Genomic DNA, 20,884 nt, shown 5'->3' with positions numbered 1-20,884 from the left:
AAACAAGTATTTTTTGCGGGAAAATTCACTTAGGGGGCGGGGGGAAGAGTAGTGTGAAATGAAGTGAAAAAAGTAAATTATTTTTATGGGGATACTTACATCTCAAAACTGAAGGCAATAGACGTGAACATTGGTGTTTGGAATCTCCTTTAAACATAAAGAAACAAGCCTTCTTTTAATTTTTTTTTGGGGGGGGGCGGGGGTGGCGGTAAATAAACTTAACGGCGGTGGGGTGTAGGAGGAGGTGAGAACAATTGATTTTACTGTTCTTAATGTACTTATAAGTATCCTCCGTTGCTCAGGCGGCAGCGCGCCGGCCTCTCACAGCTGGGTTCCGTGGTTCAAATCCCGGTCACTCCATGTGACATTCGTGCTGGAAAAAACGGAGACGGGACAGGTTTTTCTCCGGATACTCCGGTTTTCCCTGTCATAAGCCATTCCAGCAACACATAATAGTAATAATAATAATAATAATAATGTTCCGGACCGCCGTCAAATGTGCGGACCGCGCTGGAAACTGCTCCTGGACGGGTAATGACTAAGAATGCAGTCCGGCCGCGGGTTCAGTGCCGCCAAAGCACCCAATATGACACCACGCCGGATCTCCTGAAGGATTTTATACATTTTAAAATGATTATAGGAAAAGATGGCAAAGATTTACGGACCCAACTGACCGGGAGGAATACCTGAACCTAGCCCGGGAAGTACGAAATCGATTGCTGGAAAGGAAGATTGAAAAATGGGAGGAAACGTGCCGGAATCTAATAGAAAACGAGTCAGATCGCGAATTTTGGCGGATTATATATCTTAAACAATAAGCATTCAATTATAAATTTCAGTATAATACCGTAGCGAAGCACGGGTATCTTGCTAGTATAATATAAACTCAATTGGTTCAACTCATTTGCGGTTATCGTCATTTGGCGTAAAATTCCGGCGTGAGATTTTTTCTGAAAAGTCAAATAAGGCAAGTTGGACAAGTGGGTTTGACGTACCGAAACCGGAAAACATTCTTCCCGGTACGAGCTGACAATACGACCTGAAGTAAAATAAACATGAACTACCGGTAATAAAAGTACAATTAATGCAATGTAATAATAATGACATACTGGCAAAAAAAGAAAACTGTCCAACACGAGAAGGGCCGGGCATAGAAGGAGGGACCCTGCTACATTACCCAAACCGTTCGTATCCAATCTTGTACGAGTGGCGTGTCCATCCACCCTTTTTCTTGAATACGAACGTGCATCACTCGCGGAAAGTTTGCTTTAGTTTAGGCATTGTTTTTCCTTTTAGAACAATGTAAGGCGCATGTTTTCTCCCATCAGCTATCACAGCAAGCATTGCAGTACATCGCTGTTTTTTGCTTCCGGTAGCAGGTACGATAACTGTTGTAAACAAGGTTGGGTTTACAAAAAGCACAACTTCTTTATTTGCTTCACATGTAAAATTACAATATTTACAATAACAAAACTGAAAGTTACCTCGAAGCAAATTGAACTATGAATTTGGAGAAAGAGTCTGTCTTTGTACACTATATACACGTTTGAGTATTCACGTTCACTACTATCTCGGAAAGATAGTCCTTGTAACCTGAAAAGTTCTTGATAGTCGAAAACTATCAGAAGCACTGACGTAAATATCTCAGAGTGTCCTTCCTTGTTGAAGTGTCTGAGTTCATTAACGTAAGTTCAATGACTGAAGAGTTTCTACTTAGCAAAACTAAGTTGATAATGGGAGCTCGCATTAGCTAGGGAATGATATTGGCATATAATGGTAAGACTGGGCATGGACAGCGGAATAGGCAAGAGGAGCGGTGACCCGAGGTGAGACCTCTTACTGCCAGAAATTCAGTCCACCTGGCCGAAGCACATTTTCAAGAGGAGTAGCCTCCGTGCTCGACGTAGGGTGTATTCTGGAGCTGGGCACCGGGGTCAGTGGGCGTCTGGACAGACTAGGAGCTCCTTTTATAGCACACACGACGTTCCAGGCACGCGCACTGAGAGCTGCGCGTCGAGGCTCGAAGAATAACACACTGGCACGCGTGTAGCTGGCTGGCGGATCGAGAAGGGAGCGACGGACATACAACAATAACACTCGATATCCCTTTCTCATCGAATGTTAGACTTTGTGGCATATGGAAACTGATTGGCGTCCTCTACTTGCGGAAACTTGCCGCTTTTTGGTCCGCGAAATGCTCTGCGAGACTAATTGGCCGCTTGAAGTGCACTTCTGTTCTCGCAGTAGCGCACGTTCCATTCGGACACAGTATACTTGCGGCCCGCTGCCCTATTCTCGTATGTTTCAGCGTAATTGATCACCGCGAGTTTGTATGATGCAGTATTACTCGAATACTGTGGAATGACAAACAATTTTGAGATCACAGAATGTGCCGTACCCGAAACATTCGGGAAACTAGTGCAGTGGGATTTCCTGCCTGCTAATAACAGCACGTTTCCCTGTATTTGGAATGCTCGCTTTCTCAATAGGAACCCTGCTACTTGAGAAGTTGACATCCGGAGCTGCGTGATGGATGTTCGAAGTTGTACTTCGTAGGTGCGTCAAATACGTGAACATTTCTTTTTCTCCACTTTGGACCCAAAAATATTGGGATGCGTAAATTATGTAAGGGCGTTAATTACGCGAGAAAATACGGCAGTTTCCTTTATCAGACGGTAAAATGAACGGAAACACTTGGAGATAACATTTGTTACACTTTTTGGCCATAACAAGAAAAGAAACTACCAGAAACTGTCACTGACACCCCTTAAAGACATTCAACTCATTAAAATTATGCACTTAAATACGCGAAACTACCACATGTAAAACAATTCAATACCGGGTATGTCCCATACATTATTAACATACGACTTTGGCAGAGGGGGAAAACATAGGAATGCAAGAAAACACACGTGGACTACAACTCCGACGAAACTACGCACAGAAACGATGTTAACAGCTCGCGAACAACACAGTAACAAACTCATTCTTTCGTCCAGATTAACTGAGTCGCTAGCGCGTACGCCTGGTGAGCGGGAAACACGATACAGGAAGTCGACGGACGAAACACTCACGAAATAAGGCATCAAATAAATACGCTTCAAAATGAGGTTTCGTAAATTACACAAGCACATAAGAATTTATCGTTTATCCTAGGGGAAGAGTATTGGCGGTACTAGAGGTTATATTGGTCAAAAAATAGGAAGAAGTAAAAATAAATCGGAAAATCGGAAGACGAGTTAAAAATCGGAAAGTTTCCGGGTAAATCGGAAGGGTTGGCAGGTATGAGCAATGTAAAGCAACTAGCAAAAAAAAACTAACACGCCCGAAATTGCCCGTAATTTCGGATGGATCAGTAAAAGGTTCTCATTGTAAACGAAGGATATTGCACAGATTAATATAGGAATTTTCGAAGGGCATAATAACACTGTCATTAAAACGGGGGTTCTCTTCTACTGTACTGTACTACAGCAGCCCTAAGTGCCTGTACTCTAAATTCCTTTTCTGCCTTGAATCATCCTTAGCAAGCTTATGCTGTCTTTTTCATAGGTTCTTAATGTCCCATAACAAAAACAAATACAAGTAAATATTTCAGAATTTTAACGTTTCTTTAACGCTAAATGCAGGTTTTGCCCTATTGTGAATTATGTTCAATCGAATATAAAATTGCATTGCTCTTATGGGATAATTTTCGGGACTTTCGGGGTTAAAGTGTATATTCTACTCATAACAGACGTAGGGACAGGGTGAAACCACGTGCTGTCACATAGCCTAGAAGAGACTGCTCAAGGCTTAACGTTCCCATACGATGGACGAATCACCATCAACGGGATCACATGCCCTCATTCCATATGAACACTGCAGAGACGACTGGAATTGAATCCAGGCTTTTGGCACGCTATCTCACCTCTGCTATGCTGGTGACTTACATGTTATGAAGACTGAGGAGAGTACAGAGTAGTGGCTATGTTTTGTATTCACCTCAAGGATTGATGTGCAGAGCGAGTATGGTGTCTGACGTCAGAATGTACAGGATGCGAGGGGATGCGTGAACGCCGAGCACCTCCTTGTTGGTGTCCAAGTTCACTAGCTGCTGCTGGGCCGTGTGAGCGACTCTCCGCCCTGTTCGCCGGTTCCTCATCTCTGTCGCCAATACTCGGGGCTGTCTGTAGATGTAGACGTGACTCACTGCCTCGCAGACTGCTACGTACGTCAGATCTGAGAACAAAAATTAGTAACACATTATTCTTCTTTTCTTGTAATATTTCCTCGAGGAACAATCAAGTGTCAAATCAAGTCCTTCAAGAAGGTCGGCCTCTCGATGATGAAATAGAAACAAACTCACATGGGACTTAATGGATGTAGAAGAACTGATGAAAATGTGTTGTCTGCTCTTACCCCAGTTACCTGTCATTTTGTTAAAGCAGAACCCATTTTTAATGAATCTCCAGCTGGGGACCTGACTTCTGCTCCTTTAGTAGAAGTTTTCCTTAAAAGGGGATTCATATAAAAAAATAAAAAACTGTGTCCTAAGTTTATTTGACCTCAGTACTTTATTTATTTTTTATTTGGTGTACAATGAATAATGACAACCTATAAATTATTTACACAACCAGTGAAAGATAAGTACAAAGTAAATACAAATTATCATATCTATACAGTCAAAGAAAGCAATTTACAAAGTTTGAAAGAACAAGAAGAGAACACAATATATTTACATCACTATCCACCTATCAACTCTGACAGTTCATATATACACACTGAGTGCGAGTGATGTACATCTCGCTAAATGTGAATGTCCAAACCCACCACCCACTTCACTGCTTCAGGATTTAACCTCAAATGCTGAGTGAGGGTAAAGTTACTGTATTACAGAGTTTAAAAAAATAGAAAAATAAAAAAATAAAAAATTGTAGCCACAAATAAATCATAATATACATGTCTTGTATAGCACTAAATGTTGATGCAAGAAACAAAAAGATTAAATTAATAATAATGGGTAATACTGTACAAAATATATAAACAAGTTTTACAAAAATGTTTTGAAACTCCTGGCCTAAAAGTGGCTGAAAGAATTGGTTGATGTGACTGAAAATATTGTGCACTATAAGATGATGATGCCGGCACCATGGTGTAGGGATAGCGTGCCCGCCTCTTACCCGGAGGCCCCGGGTTTTATTCCCGGCCAGGTCAGGGATTTTTACCTGGACCTGAGGGCTGGTTCGAGGTCCACCCAGCCTACGTAACTAGAATTGAGGAGCTATCCGATGGTGAGATGGCGGGCCCAGTCTAGAAAGCCAAGAATAATGGCAGGGAGGATTTGTGTGTTGACCACACGACACCTCATAATCTGCAGGCCTTCGGGATGAGCAGCGGTCGCTTGGTAGGCCAAGGCCCTTCAAGGGTGTAATGCCATGGGGTTTGTTTGTTTGTTTTGTTGTATAAGCTTATGATAGAGATCCATAATATTAATTTTAAGCCATTAGTTCCTTTTTGAAAAAAATAAAAGATTTACTTCAACATTTTTCAGGAATACCAGTATGGTGCTGTGATCCAAGTCCTTGTAACAGTTCACACATACACCAACATCACATCCAAAGCAGCCATAGTTGGACCTTTTCACTTTTTTATTTCCTGCAGAATTGCATACAACACATCTGCATTGACGATTTTTTTTTTTGCAAGCTGCTTTACGTCACACCGACACAGACAGGTCTTATGGCGACGATGGGACAGGAAACGGCTAGGAGTGGGAAGGAAGCGGCCGTGGACTTAATTAAGGTACAGCCCCAGCATTTGCCTGGTATGAAAATGGAAAACCACGGAAAACCATCTTCAGGGCGCCGACAGTGGGGTTCGAACCTACTATCTCCCAAATACTGGATACTGGCCGCACTTAAGCGACTGCAGCTATCGAGCTTGGTCGTTGACGAGTATTAGGAAGTTTCAAATGGAAATTCTAAGTTCCCATGGAGGGAATTAGATTCTTTTCCACCAATAGAGCATATCAAAAATCAGATCAAAAATTAGATGGATGGCTTTTCCGGCGTTTGCTCTATTAACCAGCGTTTCGTCTTAGGTCTGACACTAGACTCTTCAGAGTGGGATGTGTCAGACCCTACCCACTGACGCTGGGCTGTATGCAGGTGAACTTATCAGAAGCTTATTTATGAAGCACAGTCTGATAACTGCATACGGGAGATAAAACTCCACAATGGAATTAATGCCCGCCTAGCAATTCCAAATGGAAATTCTAAGTTCCCATGGAGGGAATTAGATTCTTTTCCACCAATAGAGCATATCAAAAATCAGATCAAAAATTAGATGGATGGCTTTTCCGGCGTTTGCTCTATTAACCAGCGTTTCGTCTTAGGTCTGACACTAGACTCTTCAGAGTGGGATGTGTCAGACCCTACCCACTGACGCTGGGCTGTATGCAGGTGAACTTATCAGAAGCTTATTTATGAAGCACAGTCTGATAACTGCATACGGGAGATAAAACTCCACAATGGAATTAATGCCCGCCTAGCAATTCCAAATGGAAATTCTAAGTTCCCATGGAGGGAATTAGATTCTTTTCCACCAATAGAGCATATCAAAAATCAGATCAAAAATTAGATGGATGGCTTTTCCGGCGTTTGCTCTATTAACCAGCGTTTCGTCTTAGGTCTGACACTAGACTCTTCAGAGTGGGATGTGTCAGACCCTACCCACTGACGCTGGCATTAATTCCATTGTGGAGTTTTATCTCCCGTATGCAGTTATCAGACTGTGCTTCATAAATAAGCTTCTGATAAGTTCACCTGCATACAGCCCAGCGTCAGTGGGTAGGGTCTGACACATCCCACTCTGAAGAGTCTAGTGTCAGACCTAAGACGAAACGCTGGTTAATAGAGCAAACGCCGGAAAAGCCATCCATCTAATTTTTGATCTGATTTTTGATATGCTCTATTGGTGGAAAAGAATCTAATTCCCTCCATGGGAACTTAGAATTTCCATTTGGAATTGCTAGGCGGGCATTAATTCCATTGTGGAGTTTTATCTCCCGTATGCAGTTATCAGACTGTGCTTCATAAATAAGCTTCTGATAAGTTCACCTGCATACAGCCCAGCGTCAGTGGGTAGGGTCTGACACATCCCACTCTGAAGAGTCTAGTGTCAGACCTAAGACGAAACGCTGGTTAATAGAGCAAACGCCGGAAAAGCCATCCATCTAATTTTTGATCTGATATTAGGAAGTTTCTCCATAGCGTGAGAGGTGCTGCCGGAAGCTGGCAAGATTTGAACTTCTTCAGCACCACATAGAGACTCCACAATAAAGTCATACTTGATATTAGTTTATCTTCATCTGTAATCTATGTATATAGGGATTGAGGATGGCTGTGTCAACATTACCAGTTCCTACAGCTAGCTTGTTCAGCTGACACGTGATCAGACACATCAATGCCCCTCATCCCCTTCGAAGATCTACATTTCACCTTGCGATTGATAGCTGGGCATGCAGTAGAGAGAACTGATAACTTTTTCTGATATTTTTTCTCTCTCCATGCAGTGAACAGCAGTGGGGCCACTTCTTTTATATACAGTTTGTTCAGGCTCTAATTTTATAGAGTTCATTCCTGGAGGAAGATTTTTTCCATTACAGCGAACAGCTCCGGTGGAAATAGTATTCTTTTCCCAAATGCCACATCAACAGAAGTATACCAGTTGTCCACAACAATATCGTATCCCTTCCCAAATATACTTCCAATACTGTTCAGTAAACTGAAAACTACATCAAACCCCAATCCTTTACCACTTGTGCAGAACTTCCAGACTTTACAGGTGAATAAACACTGAACTGCATTGTATATGAGGAACCTGGTTCACACACCTTGAAAAGTTTATTTCCCCGCTGGTGGTGATGCTTGTTTGGCAGATACTGAATCAGATGAGTTCTGTTCTTAGTACCAACTAATGTCTCATCAATACTGAGTGTTTTCGCTGGAACATAATGATTTTTAAGACAAGAATTGAAGTGGTCAATGGCTGGCCTAACCTTGAAGAGTGGATCGTAGTCCGAGTCACCTGGTTTCTTGCTGCAGGTGTTGTCCACAATATGGAAAAATCTGTTTATTAGTAAGAAAGTATCCCTTGCCATCACTTTTCTAAAGAAGGGTGTGTCTTGACTAAGGTGCTGAGTTCACCAATAACGTGACAAGTTCTTTTTCTTCACAAGACCCATATTTATGACCACGCCAATAAAACGTTTTAAATCTGCCATCCCATTACCACCATCTGGCCATAGATGAAATCGACTGTGCTTCTGCAGAACATCTAACTTGTGAATGTATTGTCTGGCATAACGATTAGTCTCTTGCACTAATAATCTCCAGAAACCAAGGGTAAAAAACAGAAAGAAGAACAAGATTGGGGCTGCATTACGGGGAGGCATATTTCTGGGTCCTGGGTGGTAAACAGTAAATGAGACACTTTTTCTGAGGAATTCACTTTCTGGAGTTTCCACATCACACCAATTCACACTCACGCCTTCAATACTTACATTACTAGTCACCTGAAAACCTGTTGTAGAACCTGGAAGCTCACCAACATAAGCGTCACTGGATTTTGGGACATCCTGTGGAAATCTAACCGCTGCACTCACAATTTCATTTTCAGTTTCGTCATCTGATAACTTTCCACATTAAACTCCACACGATAATCATCATCACTATCTGTATAATCATAAATAATTCTTTCAATTTCATTATCGTCAACAAAAACAGACGCCATGTTGCTTAACCGATAACTTCAATTGTAAAGATAAAATAGTGTCTGTCTTCCAAATAAATGATATTCGTGACACACAAATAGATTCAAAAGAAAGATAAAACTTCTGACTATAGTCTGCATTGCTTTACTTCTAAACTGACGTTTTGGCCGATTTTGGCTTTGTCCGGTGGTTATGCGCTGAAACAAAAGACATTCAACAAATTCCAAGCTGCCATTCATATCACTTATATCGGCAGAGTGCGATCTCGTAACCTAGTTGCCAACTGCAATATTTTTATTCACTACGTGGTGTGTAGGGTATTCGTCATTTTTCTTAAGTAATTAGTGTTTTTCATAAGCGAGCAAAATACAGGTTTAGTAGTTCAGTACAGATAAGTGGATGAGTGGAGTGTGCCAGCGAGTGATTCAGACAGGGTTAATGGTAAACAGAACGGGCTAAAAGATTGACTAGAGTGAAGAAGTTTGGGGAAAAGATGAAATTATCAAGTTTTAAAAAGGAACTAATTTTTTGATGTACAGTAGAAGTCCACTATAGCGAGTACGGCATATTAAGGCGGGTACTCACTAGGAGGCTGCAACATGCAACGCAACGGTTGCTGCAACCATATTTTTGTATTGAGTACGCCTTGAGCTTCTTTGCTGCAACCGTTCGCAGTGAGGTGCGCTGTGATCCACCTGGTTGTCGGTATTCCGGTGAACACAAAGCGGCGCGCAGTGTGTTTGTTGACGTATTCCAGGCATATTTCGTAGTCAGGACGCGCAGAGGTCATGGAATGGACTGAGGAATCTTGTCTGAATTTAATAGAATTATATCGCAATTCTACATTATCGGGACCTTTCAGTGAAGTGCCAAATAATTTCAATATCGATGACGTCTCATAAAAAATGTTTAATGAAATGAAATAAAATTAAATGAACCTTACCTCTACGTGATCTTTTAATTCGCTGATGATTGCTTGACACACTTGTGGTACAAATTTACTTATGTCTACCGGGCGAGTTGGCCGTGCGGTTAGGGGCACACAGCTGTGTACTTGCATCCGGGAAATAGTGGGTTCGAACCCCACTGTCAGCAGCCCTGAAGATTGTTTTTCCGTGGTTTCCCATTTTCACACCAGGCACACACTGGGGCTGTACCTCAATTAAGACCACGGCCGCTTCCTTCCCAGTCTTACCCCTTTCCAATCCCATCGTCGCCATAAGACCTATCTGCATGGGTGTGACATTAAGCAAATGGCAAAAAAAAAAAAAAAAATATATATATATATACTTGTGACTTGCTTGGATATTCTGAAGAGATACTGCAAGCTGGTGAAGCTGTCACCGGTGGCTAAAAATCTCAAAGTAAGTGCCAATTTATCTTGAACAGATATAGATTTTCTAAATTTTGTGTCCCTTGTTTATCTTCGGTTCAACCAAATTTAATAAATACTCGAAATCGGTCGGTGATATACGAGTGAAATTCTTAAAATATCCACTTATTTCTTGTGATTTCAAATCCAGAAGCAAACTGGAAGTAGCTTTACCTTTGTACAAGTCACCTTGCCATCAACGACGGGGATGTTTGTAGTCATCGATTAGGTAATGCAGCAGAATATACACAGCACTTATGACGAGTATACTGGATGACATGGTTGCATGTGTCACAAAGAACGCTGCGGAACTACTGGTGTTCGCGTTGAGGTTTGACGAACGTACACATTATACAAGGTTGCAGCAACCGTTGCGTTGCATGTTGAAGACTACTAGTGAGTACACGCCTTAACGAGAACTCTGCTATAGCGACGATTTTTTCTGTCCCTTCAAAATTTCTATATTAAATTGTGTATCGTCCTTTGGTTACAGCAAGAGCCCTATCACTGACGCATCCGTTATTACGAGTGATAAAGCGCGCGTGATTTTTTCCGTTACCGATATTTATGCACCCCAGGGATGATAGTGCATGCAATCGATTACCTTCGGCATCGTTTCCTCGCTATGTTGGAGTCACTTAGTTATACCCGTCGACTGCTGTTCCGTAAAGAAAATTCTAAATGAAAGAGAACACCTTTTCATAATAAATGCGTAAATAACGTGTCCGGTAACAGTTGTTAACTCATTAAAAATTAAGGCTGACTAAACGACAGCTTAATTTTGAGGCTAAATACTGCAATTAAGTAAGAATGGGATAAACCTCAAGATATGGCAGAGTGCTTAATTGATTTCAGAGGTTAGTTTACATCTTCTCGCGTCTGGTTAAATTACGGAAAGGCTATTATTTAAATTTATAGCAAGAAGGTTATCATTTCTCTACTGGCGCTTGAATTGTGTTACGTGACGCCCCTTTGAAAAAGAAAACTGAAGTGTTTGCCACAAAAACCTCTGGAGTGATACCGTATTTCTCGGAATCCAAGACCTTTTTTCCCTCAGAATCTCATACGAAAACTCAAGGGTTGTCTTGCATTCACGGCCTAACAGTAAGTTAATAGATACCACGGGCAACTTCCGCGGTAACCACTCGTTGACAATAAACGACCGCCTCTTTACTATAGCCTACATCGCTAGCCACGACAACCGATTGTACAGTGCCTGTGTGTAACGTCACTGGCACTCAGGAATAGTGAAGAGAGTATGGCGTTCTATTAGCTTCTACAAAAACGTTTCTCAAATTTGCAGAATGGCATCAAAAGATGCAAGCCTTCAAATTTCTAGAAAGGCCATGGCTAATCTGTGGCAGAGTTATAACGCGTCTCTTGTACTTAACGCTTAGTAAGATTAAGTTTTATAGACAGCAGGAATATTTTCGTGACGGATAGTCGTATTGTGAAGATACCGGTATGTGGAAAAGGTATTGCTGGCAAATTTTCAACTGGTTCTAGTCGATACTATGATGCCAATTTCAAGTTAATGATTATTAAACACTCGTAAATGTAGAATAATTGTGCAGCCGCAAGAAAATACGGCATAGGCCTAATTAAAGCCAATATTTGGCGTTAGTGTGAAGAAAAGAGCTTTAAAAAATGCGTATTTTACAAAAAATGCATTCAGTGGTCCGCAACAAGAACGCTTTAAAGAAGTCGAAGATGAAATTGTGAGGTTTGTGCATGAAAAGCGCAAGGGCGAAATGGCCATACCATGGTGCAATAAACTCGTTCGGTGACTTTCAATGTTCGCGATTAGGCCTATACACCGCTAGCCACTGAATTTGGCCGAACCCAGCAAGCGAGACGTGCGTGTAGCGGTAGCAGGTTAGGCTATATCTGACTCTGAGTAAATGTAACAGTTTTATAGACAGCAAGAATAATTTCCTGATGGATCGTCGTATTGTAGAGACGCAAGGAATAGGTATTGCCGGCAAATTTTCAATGGGTTCTCTTCGGTATTATGATGCCAATTTTAAGTTAATGGTCCTTAAACCTGCGGAAATAAAGAATAATTGTGCAGCCGCAAAAAGAAAAAGAAAATACGGCATGACGAAAGTTAATGTTGGGCGTCTAAAAATGCGTAGGCCTTCTGCACAACAAAGCATTCATATGATTTTACAAAGTACTTTTTGAGCCTGATTAAAAATTTTTGAAGGAAAAAGTGGGGTTCATTTTGGATTCGGAGAAATACGGTACTACATTTTTTTCAGAATGAAATTAAACGCATACTTTCACGATGTATCAACTTTCGAAAAATAACAAACAAGTAAGCTGTAGTGCGGATATCATCTGCGGAAACACAAGTTTTGAACAAACTGATTGCCATTTCATAACGATTTTAATGTGCATGGGGGGTTTTTCCGACTTTTATAGAAAAATCGGATATAACGACAATCCGCTATAGTGAGTAAATTTTTCGCTGTTATAAATTCTCGCTATAACGGACTTCTACTGTACTTATTTCTTGAGGATATTATTGTATAAGGTTGATTTTGGTGCTCCAATGTGGGCGTAAACAGTGAAAATAAATAAATAAATAAATGGTCATAATTCAGGGATGGGAAAACCGCTTGAATGGGGTGATGTCACGAGTGCTTGAGGTGGTGTAAACAGAGGTCGGCTACAATCACGTTCCATAGGCAGATGTCATCTCAAGAGATTTGGCACGCACGCATTTAGAAAATATATGTAGATAGCAAGAGGAGCCAATTCCTTGTTATGCTCGTATGTCATCACAAGTGTAAAATGATTAGATTGACACATGGAATAATTTCTCAAAATCTTGTCTGGTATTACGAACAATCAATTTCAGTGTAGAAAACATCTCCCATCAATTTATGTAAACACATGTATTTTACATTTTTCAGGGGTCATAATACTGTAATGTAATACGTTTGTGTTACACGTACAGCGGTCGCATAAATACATCTACAACATGTTTGGATAAGGGCAGATAGGAGCATTATTCCTTCATCCAGCAACAACTTAGTGCTCAAATCATGCAATCTACCATCAATCAATGTCGTATGGCACAGGTCTTTCTAGTTGACACCCGTGGGCAACTGCATGTGTGTGTGTGTGTGTGTTTGTGATGATAATGAGCTCGGAAGAGGGTGAACCCCAGTGTTGGCATATAGCCTACCTGCTGTTGAGTTCTGTTCAAGGCTAGAAGTCTCCATCTGACAAACAAATCACAACCGTCGTCATCATCATCATCATCATCATCATCACCACCACCCCCCACATGCTTTGGAATTTAATCCAGGCTTTTGGCACGTAATGTAGCGACTACTAATCATATCTAAGGTCAAATTCTAAAATAATTTAATTATATAAAGTCCACCTGCCCAACATATTTCTGTCATTTAATAAATGGTCTGTTTAAAAATCTACATTGTTACATAGTTGTTTTTAAAAACTACCTAGGACATGTTTTGACCTAGCCTAGAGGTCTTCATCACTAAAATAACATAAAGAAGAAAGACATAAAACAAAAACAGTGATACATAAAAAATTCAAGATAAAATACACCCAACAAATACAACGGAAATCTGTTAAAATGTACATGAACTCAAACTTGGACTAATTTAGTTGTAAGTGTGGGTCCAACTGTATTTAATATAATATTGGTTGGCTGGAGGAAATACTTAAAGAATTGTGAAGACAGTTAGATGTTCTAATTTGTCATGTTTCTGGAAACGGAGTGAAGATTTTGAAAAATCTGTTATATAGCATCACGGAGAATACAAGTATAGCCAGGATGTCCCCTTTCCTCCAGCTTGTATAGATCAGGTTGGGTCGATGTTGACCTCCTCACTCTACTTTCAAAATATACAGTTCCAGTTTAATTTTGTTTTACAATATTTTTTTTAGTTCCGTTTGGGCCTGCTATGGACCACGTGCTTCTTATCTCTAGCAGCTTTCTTCTTTGACCAGTACTCCTTCATTCTTGCACTGTGAATCTCTTTTCGCTCCTGAGTCCATTTCACACCTCCTCCCGGACGTACTGTTTTTTCTGTTAGTGACTGGAGAGTGTTTGATGTTCTGATCAACGTTCTGTACCTATTCCTGTCATAAATTTCACTGGGAGCAATGTCCAATTCTTGAAGGTCTTTTCTGACGAGTCTTGCCCACTTGGCATTAGTCGCTTTCCCTGTAGAGATGGTGTGGAAGATTCTGGAGGTGAGCCTCTGATTGTCCATTCTCATGACATGACCGTAGAAGTTCAATCCCCTCTTCCTCATAAATGTTGTAATGCTCTCCAATTGTTGGTACAGTTCGTTGTTGTGCCTGATTCTGTACTTACCTTCTTCTTTAATGGGGCCCATGATTTTTCTCAGGATCTTCTTTTCCTTCAGCTCCAGTTTTCTAAGTTGCCCTTTTCTTACCATGTTTAGGCATTCTGAGGCGTATAGTACTGACGGTCTCACTACAGTAGTGTAATACCTGATTTTGAGGTTAAGGGAGAGTGATTTGGATTTTTACATACTCTTACAGTGTCTGGCTAGTTAAATCTGCTATGGTATTGGAGTAAACCATATAGCCGGTGTCTCCACGCCGAGTGTTGGGCGGCGGTAAATAGCCTGACCCACTATAAGGATCAATGGGTAAGGGCGGAGGAGTCCTTATAGAAGGGAAATGGGCCCTCAGTGGAGGAAATACCACTGAAACCCCATATCAACTGTAGCGTCTGTATTCCAGAGGAGCGGCTACAAAGCATCTGTTCTCTAGGTTAGGAGCAGCCTACACGTTTTGGCTGGCAGTAGCTCTTAAATGCCTTTGAGAGTGGCAAACCCATCATAATAAAAGCCTACATGATGACAAGTGTACTGAAGCCTCGGAAAATGCTAGGGCGTTCCCCACAAGTGGCGTGCAGCTCTTGTGATGCTGGGAGAAATGTGAGAAATGGTCGACCAGAAACCAAATACATCAAGATAGCGACCATGTAGTGACACTAACAGGGGAAGTGGAAGAAAATGTATATTTTATGGTTGACAAGGATATAGCATTGCTGGGAATCAGTGAGACCAAATGGAAAGGAAAAGGTGAGAGGAAACTAAAGAAAGAATACACCTTATACTATAGCGGAGGAAGAGAAGCCAAAAATGGTGTAGGTCTCATAATTAGAAAAGACCTAAAAGAATACCTAGAATTGGTGGAAAACATTAATGACAGGTTGATTTAGGTCAGATTGAGACTTGAAACTGGTATTACTGATATAATTAAAGGGTATGCTCCACAAACAGGAAATACAGATACGGATCTACTAGAATACCTTGAATATCTGGAAGGCCATATACAGGAGAAACAAGTTGTGATCGTAAGAGACATGAATGCCCAAGTAGGTCAGGAAATAAAAGGAGATGAAGAGATTATAGGTCCTTTTGGATATGGGAAGAGAAACAAGGCAGGAGATATTTTGGTAGACGTTTGTAGAAGAAATGAGCTGATCATTGGTAACATATGGTTTTGACAGAAAAATAGTCAGAAGATAACAAGATTAGCTGGGATAACAAAATCAAAACTCTGAAAATTATATTTTGATGAATCTTTTGAAGGAGATCACAGAATTGTGATAGCTAAGTTAAAGATGGGAAAGATACAAAAGATGACTGAGATTAGGTAGAGAAAGCTAAGGATGTGGAAATTGCAAGAGAAGGAAATAGAATTACAGACACACATTAAAACAAGTATACTTAAGGAAGATATCGAAAAGGTCGAAGAAGATACTTTAAAACAGTCATGGTGGAGTCTGCAGAAAAGACCTGCAGAAGAGTATCAGGAAGGAAGAAAGATCAAGAAACACCCTGGTGGAATGACAGGGTAAAAGATATAGTTACACGGAAGAAACAAGCTTGGAAAAGATGGCTGAGAAACAAAACAGAACGCAAAACAGAATACAGGCACTGCAAGAAGGAGTGCTCCAAGGTGGTGCAAGGAGAGAAAAAGAAATGCTGGCAAAAATTCACTGAATCTCTGCAAGAAGACACAACTGGAAGCAAAAAGATCCAATTTCAGTGGATAAAAAAGAAGAACTCAGGTGAAGGCGCTAACTTCATTAAAAATGAACAGGAGGAAGTGATGACACACAATATATTGCAGAGGTGGGGAAAATACTTTGAACAGCTTAACAACGTGCAAAATACCTCGGTACAAGGAGAAATCGAAGAACCAGATTCAGTGCAGATGGAAGATAAGGAAAACAAGGTGTCCATAGCAGAGATTGAGTGGGCCACTAAAAGAATGCAATGAGGCAAGGCAAGTGGAATTGATGAGGTCACCATAGAAATGATAATAGCAGCAGGAGCAGTTGGTGTACAGTGGTTGTATAGACTCTTCAGAGTGACGATAAGAAGTTCATATCTTCAGAGTGATACGGAGAGAAAAGACTGTTCCAAATGAGTGGACGAAAGAGGTCATTATACCAATTTTCAAGAAAGGAGACAGGAAGCAATGTAAAATTACAGAGGAGTGACACTGATACCTCATAGCTAAGATCCTTGAAAGAATCTTGGATAGACGAATAAGAGAGAGTAGAGGGAAAATTGGCAGAACACCAATATGGATTCAGAAGAGGCAGGTCCACATATGACCCAATATTTACTTTATGTCAAATGATGGAAAGGTATTGGGAATATAGAAAGGACATGGTAGTAACGTTTCTAGATATTGAAAAGGCATATGGCAGTGTCCCAAGGAATTTGGTTTGGAAAACATTGACAGAGGCACAGGAATGAAACAATGCAGATGGTAATAGCACTGTATCAAAATTGCAAAAGCTGTGCTAGCACCAAAGTCGGTCAAATTGAATGGTTCAGAGTTGAGACAGGCCTAAGACAGGGAAGTGTATTGTCTCCCTTACACTTCATCATCATGGATAGTATTCTACGTAATATCAAGAAGAAGATCATGGGCGGGCAAGTAAAGTCTATGCTCTTTGCTGATGACACTGTAGTTTGGGGAGATAATGAAGAGGAAGTACAGACACAAGTTGATTTATGGAATGAAGATTTTGTTTTTGCTAGGGGCTTTACGTCGCACCGACACAGATATGTCTTATGGCGATGATGGGACAGGGAAGGGCTAGGAGTGGGAAGGAAGCGGCCATGGCCTTAATTAAGGTACAGCCCCAGCATTTGCCTGGTGTGAAAATGGGAAACCACGGAAAACCATCTTCAGGGCTGCCGACAGTGGGGTTCGAACCTACTATCTCCCGAATACTGGATACTGGCCGCACTTAAGTGACTGCAGCTATCGAGCTCGGTCCCAGATTCTTTCTGGATAGGGTAGTGTTCCAAAGTCCTCCACCTTAGTCGATCTCCCCCCACTCCTCTTCTAGTACTTTATTGCTATCGACTGTATTGCAAATAAGTAATAATAATAATAACTTAAATGTTTCCACCTTTTCAATACAATATATTCACAAAATTACAAAATTATACGGTACTAGTTTCGACCCATCTAGGGGTCATCATCAGCCGTATTGGAGCAAAGATCACTTGTGGCGAAATCCTAAGACAATATTATTTTAAAGAATAACAAGTGAAATGAGATGTAATGGTAATAGTTAATAATACAAGGAATATACATAATAAGAGGTTTTTAACAAAGAATAAAGTATAAATGGGGTGTTGTAAAAATTATAATCATGGAAATCAGTAAGTTCTTGTATTGAAATGAAATATGGCTTAGGAAGAGGGCTTAAGGTGGGGCTGAAGGGTGCGGGAGAAAGTGTAATTGTCTTGGAAAAGTACACTTTCTCCCGCACCCTTCAGCCCCACCTTAAGCCCTCTTCCTAAGCCATATTTCATTTCAATACAAGAACTTACTGATTTCCATGATTATAATTTTTACAACACCCCATTTATACTTTATTCTTTGTTAAAAACCTCTTATTATGTATATTCCTTGTATTATTAACTATTACCATTACATCTCATTTCACTTGTTATTCTTTAAAATAATATTGTCTTAGGATTTCGCCACAAGTGATCTTTGCTCCAATACGGCTGATGATGACCCCTAGATGGGTCGAAACTAGTACCGTATAATTTTGTAATTTTGTGAATATATTGTATTGAAAAGGTGGAAACATTTAAGTTATTATTATTATTACTTATATATTGTTCAATACGGACCAAAAACATGAAATTCATAACCATCAATGTATTGCAAATAGCAGCTGAAATGAGGTTCTTGAGGAGCATACAAGGAAAGACAAGATGAGATAGAATACGAAATGAGGAAATAAGGAGAAGCGTGGGAGTGTGTGAATTTCAAGAAGAGATTGATATAGCAGAGCTAAAATGGTTTGGACACATGATGAGAATGGCAGGAGAGAGAATACCAAAGAGAACATTCATGGATACAGAGGCTGCAAAGAGGCCTAGAATGAGATGGAGGAGCTCTGTTGTGAATATCTCCCTTATTCTTCTATGTATGGTAAAAACATATGAAGAATGAAAGTTCAGAAATTATATCACGCAGAAAATGTTGCATACTTTATGGATACAGGTAATGTTAAGGGGGAAAACAGACATTTACTGTTTTGGTCCCCTTAACATTGCTATGCCTCAGTATACTTGTGCAAAACTCAGCAAATCCTGAATGTCTGACTCATTTGTACCTAATGTGAGCTTGTCATTCTCACAACAGAAAGTAAGAGTAGGATTACCAGACGGACACGTCGAGAACTTCCTCTGCTGCTTGGAGGCTTGGACGTAACCAAAGGCCATGAACGTTCCGACGTGGGTAAACGGCCAGTCGTCTTTCCCTTCTCCAGGTTTCTCCGGCTGCCACACGCAGCCATCGACGTCGTGCCTCAGGCAGATTGCCGGGAGCTTCTCTGCTGCCAACTGTGCATTGAACAGCCACTGAAGGCCTCCCAGGTTCACCTGCACACCAAACATCATATCACATCTTGAAGATCTGTAAATCTGTTCACAATTAAGAGATAAAACTTCAAACCCATACCAATCATGTGGCCATCTATTTCACATCTTTATCTCGCTTCTGTTTCAAGCCGAGCACATCATCACGATAGAATTCTTACATTCTCGCCATCAAGTCCTGCCGTTCAGATGCATTACTTGATATATTTAATCTGATCACTGTATTTTATTGGATCCCAGCTTCTCTGTCCTTCAAGTGCCCCTTTGATTACATTTTTTTCAGGTCATCTTGCTGTAAAATGCGCCCAAATTACTTGACAATGCCGGCTGTACCAGATGTATGAATAAGTTTTTGCGGGTTTTTGTGGTAAAGATAACACATAAATTTCAAGGAAAATTCATTTATTGTTTATTCAAAATACTAGCCATGGGCTTTTACAGACTTCGCCCATCTTTCAGAAAAACTGTTTGTTTTGCGGCAAACCATCCGTCAAGCCATTTTCCAACTTCCTCAAAATTGCTGAAGTGCTGCTCTGCACGCGCGTGCCCTATTGATGTGAAGAGGTGATAGACAGCGCCTTCGGGGCAGTGCAGCGGGTACGTTAGGACGTCCCATCCAAGCGATTTCAAGGTGTCTTACACTGGTTTTGTTGTGTGAGACGGCGGATTCTCATGTAACAAAATTACTTTGCCATGTCTTCTGACCCATTCCGGTCGTCTTTCGATCAATGAGTGACTTAAATTAATAATTTGTTGGCCTTAGCGTTGTGCATTAACAGTTTCGCCAGGCATCACAAGTCTTCACACTTTTGTGCTCTACCAGAGCATTTCACATTGAAATCACCAGTCTCACATGTTCTAATCGTTGAAGCATGTTTACCATATGTTTCTACCAGCAAACGATGATTTTCCACAGCCTTTTTCTTTTGATTAAATAAGAAATTTAATGTCAAAAACTTCATAATTGGTCCATATTGAAAAAAGATTTACATTCAAAGATAAAGAGTAGGATTCTCCACCTGTTCAATACTACTTAAAATGTGAGATAATTAAAATGTCACATTTTTACTGTCAATTTTTAGGTAGCAGTTTCGGCATCTTTTATGCCATCATCAGCCTAGGATTAAGTAAACAAGGACATTGAGTAAATTACATATGTACGTACACAGAAAAACCTTCTCAAATATCTAGCAATTTATAATTGGATCACAACATAAAACATTTGACTGCACAAATATCTCCTATATTTATCATAATACAGTTCTAGAAAAGAGGTAAAATTATTCTATATACAGCTGTATGCATTTCTATTACCTGGTAATGTTAAATTAGACTACTGACCTTGGAGCAATATATAAAATCCTTTTTGAACGTTCTATCAAGAGCGATTTTAGCATATATACATTATTAGCTAATTTTTCAGAGTATTTCTACACAGTATAAAAGGGAAGACCATTTATTGTCCAATGTTTGTAAAAAGTAGTTCCTCATGATTATAATCAGAGAGCCATCATAAATTGGTCGGATTTTTTAGAATCAAGTAAAAAACTTGCATGGCATGTATCTTGTTTAAATCTTACTGAAATAGCGTGACTTAGTAGGGTATAAAATAGTTTTTGAACCTATATTTCAGTAGTATATTTAAAAAAATGTGAGTGGACTGAGGCCGTAGGTTGACAGGTGAGATTTCTTGAAAAAAACGATGTTTTCAGGTGGTCAAACGTAACTCTGGAAAGATCTCAATTCAAACGGACCTAAAAGAAATTGAATACTTTGTAAGTATGACGTAAACGGATCAAAAAAGGTATTAGGCAATTT

At 40.3% G+C, this 20,884-nt stretch overlaps 1 protein-coding gene across 4 annotated transcripts in view; it reads right to left on the bottom strand.

The window, feature by feature from the left end:
* The window catches only part of LOC136884447 (nudC domain-containing protein 1), a 76,406-nt gene that overhangs the window by 15,680 nt on the left and 39,842 nt on the right, over positions 1-20,884 (bottom strand). For all 4 annotated transcript variants that reach the window (XM_067156622.2, XM_067156623.2, XM_067156621.2 and 1 more), the window contains 2 exons: positions 18,850-19,069; positions 3,982-4,218 (listed from right to left, as the gene is read on the bottom strand). In XM_067156622.2, coding sequence (XP_067012723.2) covers positions 3,983-4,218; positions 18,850-19,069 — 456 coding nt within the window. In that variant the 3' untranslated portion in view covers position 3,982. The remainder of the gene's footprint in view (positions 1-3,981; positions 4,219-18,849; positions 19,070-20,884) is intronic.

This window comes from Anabrus simplex, chromosome 12 (assembly GCF_040414725.1).
Source record: "Anabrus simplex isolate iqAnaSimp1 chromosome 12, ASM4041472v1, whole genome shotgun sequence".
Classification (NCBI taxonomy): Eukaryota; Metazoa; Arthropoda; class Insecta; order Orthoptera; family Tettigoniidae; genus Anabrus; species Anabrus simplex.
Note: the sequence above shows the minus strand (reverse complement) of the source record. Positions and strands in the feature narration are given on the sequence as shown.